Consider the following 12,355-nt stretch of genomic DNA (forward strand, 5'->3'; position numbering starts at 1 on the left):
TATAACAAAGGCTGTCCCCTGGCCTGTTGGTCTGGCACTACTGATGTATCTGGCCCTCTCCAGCTAGCATGCAAATCGCCGTACTGCAGAGTGAATCGGTGCAGTGTGCTGTGCACAGCACACAGTCAATGGGGTGCCACTCAGCTCCGGGCCGAGCAGTAAATAATGCCGGATTATAACCTTTGCTGGTCAGTGCTAGTGAATTCTCTGCTTCCCTCTCCCTTTACTGTTGTCCACGGTGGTTGAAGATGTGTGTTCCTGTGGTGGGTTATGAGCAGCACAGTGGGAGCTGGGTGCTCAGACCCACACAGCAGCCTTCGTAAACCCAACCCGGAGATGCTTCAGAGAGCACCATTCCTCTTTCCGCGTCCCCTGGCATTGGAGGAGGCTGTCAGTACTCACCACGTAATACCAAGGGACAGCAGTTGCCAGCGGAGCTATCTCTGACACCTCACAGCAAAGTGGCCGTGACATGGGGACGGACGCTACTTTGCTAAGAATGTTCTTCTTCAAAAAACACAAACCGGCCTGTATGTAGAGAGCCAGATGCTTCCAAAAAGGGTGCTCAGTTTGATTTGCAGTCAAGCCGAGCCTGGTGAAGTTGGCTCACTCCAGTTTCAGGGCTGAATGAAATACCGGTGTGATTTGTTTGCGTTGGTCAGTCCTTCTTCGTGAAACGTGCAGACAGCGGTGCCATACATCTGTCAGATGTGTTATCTCCCCATCCAGCGGGGTTTGCAGAAGAGGATTCCTCTGTCATGTCATGGTCTCATGACTGTGACAGCTTTCTGCTGCACTGCTCTGCAGACCATTCATCTCTTGTGCCAGGCTTGAAATCCTGCTGTGCCCAGGAGAACAAAATGGGTGTGAGAAACTCCCAGCACAGGAATCTGCACACTGGGGCAGCACAACTGCGTTGCTTATTCTTCAGCAGAGCCAATATCATTGGTGAGGAGCTGCCGTCTCTGTGCATCTTCCTGTTTGAAGAATTCAAAGCTGGAAAGCAGGCATTATTTAGCAAAGTTGACTGTGGAGTTACACAACTTTATTTCGGATCAGTCTACCTATCTGTGTGTCTCCCTTTTATAATACAATGTGAACACAGGTTACCAAGTCAGTCGTATTAGGTGACCAAAGAAATTAAATCTAATAATTACACAGATGCCTTGTATTCACTCCATTTGCACAGCCTCTCTGATCTGGTGGCCAACTGCAATGTATTCCATGGTCTTCTTGTCTTTGGCTGTCTCTGTTCCACCAGACTTGAGAAGCACAAGTTTCTGTACTGCTCTGAACAGGAATCATAGGAAAACATTTGACTGTTTAGGGAAAGAGGAAAGATGTGCTGCGATCCTTTGAAATTCCACTGTCACTGCATGTGAATTCGTCCCAGTGAATGACACCACCTGGGACGTTCTGCAGGCAAGGAGTTCCCAGTACTGAGGTTAAGCTGACTAACAGGAATGGAGCAGTTCATAGTGCTTTCTTAGTCCTGAGTCTCACCAAAATACAAGCAGATTCTCTTGTAGGGCACACCGCAGGCAGGAACATCAGTGACACCTCTCTTGTATGTGATTAACTGGAAGCAAAAACAGATAAACTGAATCGGTGACAAAAAGCGGGTTCTCCTTCCCAGATTACGCATGTGGATGGAATGCACAAGCATTCCCTCTTCTTCCCAGTTTGGGAGAAGACATACAACACTGCTCTGCTTTTTGACATGTAACACGCTTAGACTTCGCCCGACTCACAGGGAAAGACATCCCTGTCGTGCTAGGCTGTCATGAAGTAGGATGCAGAGCAGTCAAACTTGCAGTGACCAGACTGGTACTTCCTCACAGTCCAGTGCCAGCAGAGATCCTAGCTGGCATTCTCAAACTATACAGCAATGCTAGGGCCTGGCTTTTCAGATGTGTACTGAGAATCCGAGTGAAAATGCTTTTCCGAGTAACAGCCACTAGTGCTGAGCTGCAGAGAAGAGCAGGTGGAAGGTGGCTGTGGGCCTGCTGAGGCTTTTATTTACTTCTTTGTGATTTTTCTCATTTGTTTGCTTTAGGAGTGCTGATGTGGGAGGTCTTCAGTGAAGGTAAAATCCCCTATGAGAATCGCACCAATGGAGAAGTAGTGGAAGAAATCAATGCAGGATTTCGGCTCTACAAACCCAAGCTGGCCTCCAAGGCGATTTACGAGGTCATGAGCCACTGCTGGAGGATGGTTAGTATTGTAATGGGAGTGCCCTAGTTCCAAAGACAAGAGCCCTTGGCTTTTAGGAGGAGAGAGAGGTGTACACTTCACATGCTAATACAGGATAAAATCCTGGAGGTGAAGCACCCTGTAGCTTTCGTCTATGCTAGCAAGCAAACTCTAGGCTCTTAGCCTTTTATTTAAGCTGCTGTTTCTATAGAGTGTGTTGACTTCACGGAGAAGTCTCTGTACTGCACCTAACTCAAGTTAATTCAACAGTTTTCTTCCTAAGAATGCTGTGGATCAGTGGGGCTGAGTTTTAATAGTGATGGTAAAAATAACAGCCAAAGCATTGCGAGGTACTTAGTGTCCACCAGGCAAAATTCACTGCTGGCAGAAAAGAAACATTGCACAGAAGGAAGCTCATTCTTCAGCTGGCATTTTCTCTATAACAATAGATCCTATTCTTGTTAATACTCAGTTTCTTCACAAAGTTTTCCTTCCTAACCTTGCCATTTCTCTCAAGCTGACATTGATGTTCTCCCTCTCTCTTCTCTCCCCTGCTCAGAGGAAAGATGACCGGCCACCCTTTTCTGTTCTGCTGTATCAGCTGAGTGAAATATCTGAGTTTGACCTGTAATCGTGGCACTGGCCATTAAGCGAAGCTAAGAGAGTCCTGCGAGGGCAGATGGCTGGATTTTCCCCACACAAAGCATTAACAGGAATCTTCTCACCATAGACACTTGCCATATGCCTGGGGACAGGGAGAGGGCAGAGACTGGTACTTCCAGACAGACGAGATATCCCCAGGTCCTCCAGAGCCTAGACAGACACAGGCTTCGGTTTGGCCAAGCATGTGGTTTGCAGTTTACAAGCAGAAGGAGCAGCTGAGCACGGAGTCCTGAACCACACAATTCCAGCAAGTGTATTTCTCCTGAAGATACAGCCTCAAAACTAAGAGATCTGACATTGCTATTCCAGTTCTGTGAACTCCCAAATTAAGGTCTTCCCTGGGGAAAAAAACCCTGTCTTTAACTCAGAAGGAACGTTCAGATGTTTCCATGGCTCTCTAATTCAGAGTGGGCTGGACCTGAAAGCTCTGAACAAGAATAAGCCTGGGAGACAGGGAGCAGGCTGGATTTAGTGACTGCATTTCTCATGCTGATCTTTCAAGGCGGTTTTGTTCTCCCTTTGCACGATTTTCTCTGAAAGTGTGGCATACCAGGAACAGGATTCTGGCACCCGGTAAGCTGGTGAGGTGTCTGTGGGTGCATGCGAGTTTGGAAGGAAGGAAGAGAAAAAGCATCATGTTGAAGAGTCTTGAAATTCTCCCAGATCACATTGTGTAGTGAGTGGGAAAATGGGACTGATGCAAAGGGAGACATTCTTGGATGGGGGGAGTCACAGCGGAAAGTTTGTATTAGTTTCTTCTTCAGTCTTTCTACATCAGAAGATAAATATATGATCTCCACCCCATTTCTTTGAACTGAGTACAGAGGACAGAGCAGTGCAGAGTGCTATGGGTTTCCAGTCCAGGCCAAGGCAGGATCCCAGGATCTGATTATCTGTGAAGGGTGCAGGAACCTACTCCTGAACTGGTGTGTTTGGAGGGAAGGAGCCGGAGGGCTCAGAAGGGTAACCATGAGGAGAAAACATGCAGAGTATGTGCTCAGGGCACCAGTGATAATGAGAAGAGTTTCCTCGTACTTCAAAGAGTAACTGAATCATCACAAGTAAAGACTTTTCCATCCCTTCTGTGAACAAAGGGACTGATCAAAGAAAAAGACCTATGCGAATGGACTGCCTGGGTACTCACTCCACAAGGAGTTCCATGTTATGTGGTGACAGCAGCAGAAGGTATAAACAATATCCAGCTCCTGGTGTTTCAGTTAAAATCTGTATTTTCACCGCAAGACAGAGACACTGTTTTGACATAACCGACCTCAAAACCAAACGTGTGGGTGTTGGTGTCCTTCAGACTTTGTTAATAACATCAGGAATTTCTGCTAAGCGTTAACAATAATTAAAGAAGTCAAGAGGACTCGCAGATGATATGTGCATATATGCAGTACGTATTTTTGATGCTTCCCTGTTTGGCCAGGCGAGAACATGGGTAAACCTTACCTGACAGCAGTTTACAAAAACTCTGAGGTGCAAACTTCCAGCAGCAGTTGCTCCCATCATTACACAAGTCGGCTTCAAATATGTTTGCCAACAAAAATGGAACAAGGAAATAATGTAATCCTATGATCTCACATATCCTGTGTCAAACTATTTCTTCATAGAAGGAGGCTTAATTTTTGGTATTTTTCAGACCCATGGTTCTAGGGCAGCTTTTAGGAGCCAGAATATATTTTCAGGTATATGGATACGGGCAAGGCATTAGTTCCTGCCTTATGCATCTTCCCACTTTGCTTTGATTACATATTATTTTCTTTGGTTTACTCCTACAAATACCATGCAGAAGGACTCTCCCAGGCAAGAACAGTCCTAACATTCAGACCAAAGGTTGTCAATCCTAAATGCAGGATCAGAGTGCTACCTTCAAATCAGGATTGCTGCCAAAATCTCGTGGTAGTCTGAACCACTATGTGGAATATGAGCATCTATAAACAGATTTTGAATTTTTGCCTACAGTGAACTTAAGCTAAGTTTCTCTTTGTCCCTCTCATCCTTTCGTCTGAGTTAGCCTGTCGTCAAATTCTGGTGATGCTAAATTCAGCATTTAGCCAGTGAAGTTTTCAGTAGCCCTAGCCATGTTAAACTGCACATTTACAGCTAAATTTGAGGACAGCTGGCCATAACCCTGTTTTCTCCCCCGCTCAATGGCACTTTGACAATCTGTACAGCCATAGCATGCTCTGAAACAATTCTTCCCTGAGCACAGACACACTGTGGCGGGGGTATCTGCAGGCTCATAAAGTCAAGCTCCTGGCTCGCTGCCCTTTCCATCCTGGGAGGAACCAGGGGTCTGTTGAGCTTGAGGAGGCTGCTATTAAGCAGCAGCAATATTGCTCCACTAGGCAATGTTTCTGAGATAATATTTATATTTGCATAAGTGTAATATTTATTAGCTAGAGAGTTGCACAAAATAATATTGTGATGGTTTATCTTCAGTTTTCTTTTGCAGTATTTCCATGTACCCAATATGTATTTTTACAAACAATAAAACTGCTGAGTCGCAACTGTGGCTTTCACTATATGTTAGCAAAAATGCAAAACCCATCCTCATGCTCTTATAATTATACAGATTGCTCTTCCTCCAAATCCCCCCTACCAAGAAGCAAACAGGCTTCTTCTGGCTTTCTGAAATATCTCTGGTCCCCAGAACTATGGCTATGTTCTGGGGTTAGATTATGTGCTGGGTTTATTGGGGGTAGGAAGTATTCAGAATCTCTGCGTATTGGGCAATTTACTATGTGAACACGTAAATTTGTACATCTAAACATGCATCGTGGTGGCTTCTAAAGTCTCTGAATCTTCGTGAAACAGGGGTAACAATATTTGAGTGCTCCCAAAGGGTGTTTTCCCACTATTATTTACAGGGGACTTCACAAATCTGAAAAGGGCAGTGCCATACTGTGACAGCATCACATTAACACACTGTAACACAGCCTGCTCCCACCACAGCAGTTTCTATGGCAAGTTTTGGCTTGTGCTTTTCATGTGGCTTAACTGCAGATGTTCTCCACAAAGCCAAAGTGAGAATCTCAGCTGTCTCCTGCCGCAAAGTGAATAACCCTTCTCTGAGTACCCCTTCTCTGTCTCCTTGGGAAGTATTTGCAAGGTACTGAATGTTTAAACCATTCCCCCTTTGCCAGCTGGACCCTCTTTGCTTGGCTGTTCTGCAGAAAGGTGGGAGTTTGTGCTTGTCCCTACTTTTGCCCGTTGGTTATCAGAGGCGGTGGCCCACAGATCTGCCTACATCGCACATTTGGCCGGAGCCGAGGCCCAAGGCACTGTGGCAGCACATCCCGACCTGCTGCTGCAGCGGCCAGACGCCGCGTCCCAGCTAGGAAAGGCAGTCAAGCAGTAACGACATCTAGAGAGCAGCTGATGCTTCTCAGTGGAGACCAGCGGCTGGACTGCAGCAGCGTTCGCCATGAAAAGCTCTTTCCTGGGCGTGTGTTGGTCACCCTGGGGAGGTGGGGGTTGTGGGTGCTTGTTCCAGTGGATAATTACCTTAAAATCAGGCCTGAGAAAAACCTAGAATTTCCTGAAATGTTTTTTAATGAATGTATTTTATGTGCTGTTTGGCTTTGCCCCCTCTGAACGCCATGCTCGTCAGCACGGCAGGATTCAGGTGAATGGCTCGGCTATATCTCACTTGGCAGTGACTTCAAATTTGTGTGTGTTCCTCTGCTCAGCTCACCCCACCATCATGTTCTCTCTCCCATCAACACATAACCAGCTGACGCCCTCTCTCCTGTGTCTGTAGCTGTATGGGGCCTGCCCCTCGCTGCCATTCTTCCCAGCCTGCAGAGAGAGCTGCAGGAGAAATGCAGAGAAGCTCATTCTATTATTCTACAATCTGAGACAACATAGAGCAGAACATTAAAATAATGTCATAACATTCATGGAATTCCCATCACCCTGAGCCTGGCTGACAAAGGGAGCAGATTAAACTGTGCAAAAAAAAGTCCACAGCAGTTTTTTACTGCCTCAGTTTTCTTGAACTGACCCTGTTTCACCCACGGCCTCGGAGCAATATTAGCTATTAAATCTTCTGGATCTGCAGTAACATTGCTCATTTACTGTTTTTTTCTGACAAGCAATAAATAGTAAAAAGAGGAATGATGGCTACAAAATATTCCAGTGAAAGGTGAGACAGAAGAAATGTTATGCAGGGGAAGGAGAAGAGTGTACTCTCAGAGATGCCATCAGACTTTTTTCAGGTGTGGTCCTGTTTATTAAAACAAAGATAGTTTCTAACACTGTCTTGCTGCTTTTGTAGTTGGCACACCCCGGTGCCCTCAGCCCACGGCATCCACGCAACCTATAGTAGCAGCGCTCTGGTGTAAACCTGGTGTCCAAGCTTCCGTGCGGAGCTCACATCTATCCATGGGGAACGAGCTCAGCCCCACACCAGCACAGGCAACAGAGCAGGAGGCTCTGAGGAATCAGGGGTGGGCACCCTCACCCAGGAGGGGCCAGACAGCAGCGCGGTTTGAGCATAGCTTGGTGCTCAGGAAAGGGACACTGCCAGGGCCACCAAGGAAATACAACTAGACCTATGTCTAGGCTTTCAACAGTCCCAGTCCTTGGGTATCCACCAAAGTGTTTCAAAAAGCAGACAGCCACATCAGAAGGCGAGGGCTGCATGAAGATGAATGAAGGCCCCATACAGGGTTTCTATCACATCACCACGAGGCGATGTTCCTCTGAGAGCTGTAAGAGGTCCAGGCTGGATATCACAGTAGATCTGAAGAGCTGTAATGGACCTTTAAAAAGAAGCATGAGCAGAAGGACTGGAAACGGCTTTGAACTATAAGAGGGCAGATTTAGATTAGATATTAGGAAGAAATTCTTCCCCATGAGGGTGGTAAAACACTAGCACAGGCTGCCCAGAGAAGCTGTGGCTGTCCCCTCCCTGGCAGGGTTCACGGCCAGCTTGGATGGAGCTCTGAGCACCCTGGGCTGGTGGAAGATGTCCCTGCTCATGGCAGGGGGGTTGGAACCAGATGATCTTTAAGGTCCCTTCTAACTCTTACCATTCTATGACTCCATGATTCTGTGAAGCTTGCCCCTGCAGAGACGCCAGATGCCAGAAGGAAGACCTTTCGGATGCGGTGCTGGCTCAAAAGAGGCTTGGAGCAAAGCCATTGCCTTCTGGGTTGATCCCTGGCGTGCCCAGTGACCCGAGGCTCCACGTTCGTGCTGTGAACGGCGCTGTCGTTAAGGCGGTTGGTAAAACCTGCGGGGGGACAGGTCCTCTGCGGGGAGCGGAGCCTGCGTGCCCGAGACCCAGCGGCGGGGAGACGGGGCATCCCGGCCGGCTCCTGCCTCCCCAGGGACCCAGCCGGCGGGCCTGCGGGGGGCTGCGGCAGCCGCCCCCGGCCCTGTCCGCTCCGTGCACCGCGGGGAGCAGGGGGGGGGGGCTGGCCGCCTTCCCCCTCAGCCGCCGCCCCGGCTTGCCCCGACCCCCGGCCCCGCCGCGCATCCCCCGCGCCGCCGGGGGAGGAGCCGCCGGCCCGGCCCCCTCCCCTTCCCGCGGCGGAGGCCGGGGCTCCCCCCGGCGCGGCGCGGAGGGGCCGGCGGAGAGCCGCGGAAGTGCACTTGCTGCAGCCATTTCCTGCTCTTTTGTGCGGGCGGCGCCGAGAGCATCCCGCGGCGCGGAGCGGCGGGCGCCAGGTGAGCGGGACGCGGTGGGGCGCGGGGGCTGCGCGGCCTCACACCCCCCACACACCTCCCCCCCCTCCCCCGCCTTCCCCTGCGGTGCCCGGAGCTGCTCCCGCCGCCGAGCCCGGGGCCCCCCGCTCGCCCCCGCAGAGCCCGCCCGGGACGTGCGGGGTGGGGGGGGCAGCGGCGGGGCAGATGCTGCCGCCCCCGGGGCGGAGGGCGGGCGGCGGGCCGGGATGTGCGGGGATGTGCGGGGATGTATCCCACAATGCACAGAGCTACCTGCGGCATTCAGCCTCCCCGCAGCCGCTGCGAGGAGCCGGGGGGTGGGGGGTGGGGGGAGAAGAGCGCATATCCCCCTCTGCCTCACCCCCCCCTTCCCCATCCCGCCCCGCATCCCGGCTCCGCAGCCGTAGGACGGGGAGAGGGGGCCGAGCCCCGCGCCCGGCGGGCGCTGCGGGCCCCGCCGCGGTCGCGGTGATGCTCGGCGCGGGGAGGAGATGGAGGAGATGGGGCCGGGGGCTGAAGGGTGGCCCTGGCGGGGGCTGCCGAGCTGCGCCCCGATCACCCGTGGCGTGAAAAAAACAACATGGTGTCGCTGGGGGAGGGGGGGGAAGGAGGAAGCGCCGGGGTCTGAGCCGGGGTTGGGAGCGGTGGGCTGGGAGCTGCGCCCGCAGGTTCGTGCTTTGGCGTCGGGAAAGCCTTTCCCTTCCCAGCCCGCCGAGTTTCCCCTGCGTGAGACCGCTGGGGAGCCAGGGCCGGCCCGGGCAGCGTCTCTTTGTGTTGAACTTTCCCCCCGGGGAGCCTGGGGACGCGTGGAGCCGGCCGCATCCCACCCGGGGCGGCGGGGTGGGCTCTGCGGGGGAGCGCCGTGCGCTGGGGGCACCGGGGAGGAGAAGAGGGAGAAGAGGCACAGCCTGAGCCCTCCCTGCCTGCTGAGGGCCGTTCTGGCGCAGGGGGAAGCGTGACGGCTGCGTGCGCTGTCAGAGGACACGGCCGGCCACAGAGCTCGGCCCCCTTCGCCATCTGCCGCTTTCCGCGGGGGGTTCCTGGCTCGGGGGGCGGGGGGGGGGGTTGGGTCGCAAAGATGTCGAAGCGTGAGGCTGAGCGGCCGGAGGCTCCGCGCCCCTCCTGCCCGGCGCCGGCACCGAGAGAACACGCAGCCTCGTGTCCTGCGGGATGGTGGCTGGCTGGGGTGAGCCGTCACCGAGGTGCGTGACTCGCCCGGTGTGCTGGGGTCGGGCACAGCCGTGGGGTTCTGCGGTAATTCCCTCCTAAGCATCGTTCTGTTCTCCTTTTCTCTGCGCAGTTAATTGCTATTAGTGAAGACCGAGGAATATGGAAAAAATCTTCCATTTTCTGACCAGGGTCTCTTGAGCAAACCAGACTATGCTGATTTCATGAAAGTAATTTTGTTAACAAACAGTTATCATCTTTGCATGGAAAAATGGGAACATTGGTTTTGGAAGATCAGTAATTGTCCAACTATTGACAATGCTGTCCTGTAAGATTTAATTTCCCAGGAAGCGCTTTAACTGGCAGCAGGGGGGTTGCCTGTGAACTTGCTCTAAATTTCTCAGCTGTATTGGAAGTGTCGCTTCCTATACCTGCCTGCTTCCTTGACCCTCCTTCTTTGGCACCGAAAAGAAAAAAGTTATTCTAAAAGAAACAAATTCCAAAATAATTGTGTTGCTGAGACACCAGGACAGCATAAACACCTGGAACCCAGCCCTAAAGGGGTGGGAGAAAACGTAGAGCGGAGATACAGCAAAACAGATCGAGGAGTTGTGCAGTTTGGCTTCCTTTTTTGATGGGATGGGTAATGTCATGGTGGTTAACATCTGTGTCTGTGTAGGGCAGGAGCCCGGCTCTGCCAGCCTCGCTCGGCCGGGCTGTGTTTGTTTGCTCCTGTAAAGAACCTCCTGCCTGTGGTGGTGGTTGCAATTATAAGTAATTCTTAAGCAGGAGAGAAGGACTTGAATGACATGCGTGCTAAAACACAGGGGACTTTAATCCCATGCATTTTAGACAAGGCTCAAACTAAGCACGATGAAGTTAGTCTTCTTGACTAAAAATACGTTGATGGCGAGGAGCATTTATCCTCTTCTTGCTGTGAGGCGGTGGGTACCAGACACGCTCTGCTTTTGTGCACTCGAGACATCAGTTTGCTGGGATGTTTGTTAGGCCAGGATGGTTCCTGACCCCAGGTTAGATGCTATTTGGGAGTAAGAGGGAGAAGCATTATCGTAGGGACAAAAATAAACTTTCCCAGGTTCCCCAGGGACTGGGCATCAGAGCTGGAGAAGAATCTCAGATCCTCAGGAGGTGACCAGAAGTTACTCCTCCTTCTCCAGATTGCCATTTCCCCAGCAAAAGTCTTTTTGCTGCTTGTCTCGCCCCAGGCTTGCAGGGCTCGGACCCTGTCTCACTGCCAGTCTCCTGGGCAATTCCCGTTTTTTCTTGCCTGCTTTCCTGCTCTTGGTAGCTACCGCAGCTCCAGCGTGAATGCCTGAAAAACTGAGACAGCCCGTGCCACGTCCCCGGAGCTCTCAGCTGCGCAGCTTCGAAGCCGAGCGCACATGCCTGCAACATATTCATTATGGCCCCGCTTTTAGAATCTGCCTTTGTTCGCCAAGCTGTTCTAACAATAAAGATGTCTTTGTTCCTTTGGCTGCAAAGAGGATGATATTGCACTGGTCCTTCTGGGCAAGCATTCTGTTGGGGAAGGTAGGACCCGCCCTGCAATTTCAGACATCTGGGATGTCCGTCCTCGCTCCTTCTCAAAGCCTTCCTACGCTCTCTGTTAAGTCTGGCCCCCAGGGTGCTGCCACAACAGCGTCACCATGTCGGGAACTCTTAATATCTGGTTCGGGGTGGTGGGGCCGTGCCCTGTGCCTGGACACTGTGTGGCAAGCTTCCTGCGGTGTCCAGAAGCCCCAGTGCCTCAGCGTGGTCATTTGGCTTTAGAAGGTGTAGGAGATGGCCAGAAGGATTGAGATGGAGATGTGGGGTGGGGGGAGGAAGTTTCTGCAGCTGATGGGCAGAAACTGTGGGCAGAACTGCGCTCATTAGCACCAGCGCTCATTAGCAAAAGAGGTAATCGGCCCAATGGCTGCATCCCTCACTGGGGCTTCACTGGGGTGGGGTTGGCTTCTGCCAGGCTGACGTTTGGTTTTGCCAAAACGTGTAGGACTGGAGGGACTTCAGCCTCTCTGAGCAGCGGCAGGATATGGAGAAGAAAGCCGTTTTGCGAGGTGGCTCGCAGCAGCCTGCGTGGCTGTGTTCGAGTCCATGCCGGCAGGATACGCTTCCTGTGCGCGAGGGGAAGCCTCGCCCTGCTGCGCACGTGTTATCGCGGCGAAAAAACCCCGTTCCCAGGTGGGCTGCTGTGCCGCTGCCCGGGCAGTGCGGCCCCCAGCCCCACAGCCACGTGTGCCAAAGCGCCGTCGGTAAACCACCAGCGTGGGCTGAGTCTCCTCTTCCCACACGGCCACCCCTGCCCTGAGGTCCAGGGGGTGGGTGGCTGTTCAGGCTTGATGGCGGTTATGGCTTAATGAGGACTTTTTGATGAGTGTCCCCAGGGATCCCTGAGCTTCCTGGGCTGGAGCCACTTGGTTGCTGCCGCATCACCCGATGGTTGCCCCCGTTGTTACTGGGCTGAGGGGATGAAGCTGGATTTTCCGGGACAGCTCCAAGCATGATTGTGTTAGAAACCTTTCTTCAGGAAGGTGAGGGAGAGTGGCGTGGGTCTGTAGCTGTGGGACTTCCCCTTCCGACTCTCCTGGGCAGCCCCCATGGCAGGGAGCCACCACACAGCACCCCATGGGCTGCG

At 52.2% G+C, this 12,355-nt stretch overlaps 2 protein-coding genes across 4 annotated transcripts in view; both read left to right on the top strand.

Annotated features, from left to right (window-relative positions):
- The window catches only part of ITK (IL2 inducible T cell kinase), a 25,980-nt gene extending 20,720 nt beyond the window's left edge, over positions 1-5,260 (top strand). The window contains exons 6-8 of the mRNA XM_075441628.1: positions 730-948; positions 2,012-2,214; positions 2,753-5,260. Coding sequence (XP_075297743.1) covers positions 730-948; positions 2,012-2,214; positions 2,753-2,824 — 494 coding nt within the window. The 3' untranslated portion in view covers positions 2,825-5,260. The remainder of the gene's footprint in view (positions 1-729; positions 949-2,011; positions 2,215-2,752) is intronic.
- A 3,115-nt stretch (positions 5,261-8,375) lies between these two features.
- The window catches only part of CYFIP2 (cytoplasmic FMR1 interacting protein 2), a 57,056-nt gene continuing 53,076 nt past the window's right edge, over positions 8,376-12,355 (top strand). For all 3 annotated transcript variants that reach the window (XM_075441370.1, XM_075441373.1, XM_075441372.1), the window contains exon 1: positions 8,376-8,535. The gene's annotated coding sequence lies outside the window, so the exon portion shown is untranslated. The remainder of the gene's footprint in view (positions 8,536-12,355) is intronic.

The sequence above is a fragment of the Opisthocomus hoazin genome, chromosome 22, assembly GCF_030867145.1.
Source record: "Opisthocomus hoazin isolate bOpiHoa1 chromosome 22, bOpiHoa1.hap1, whole genome shotgun sequence".
Classification (NCBI taxonomy): domain Eukaryota; kingdom Metazoa; phylum Chordata; class Aves; order Opisthocomiformes; family Opisthocomidae; genus Opisthocomus; species Opisthocomus hoazin.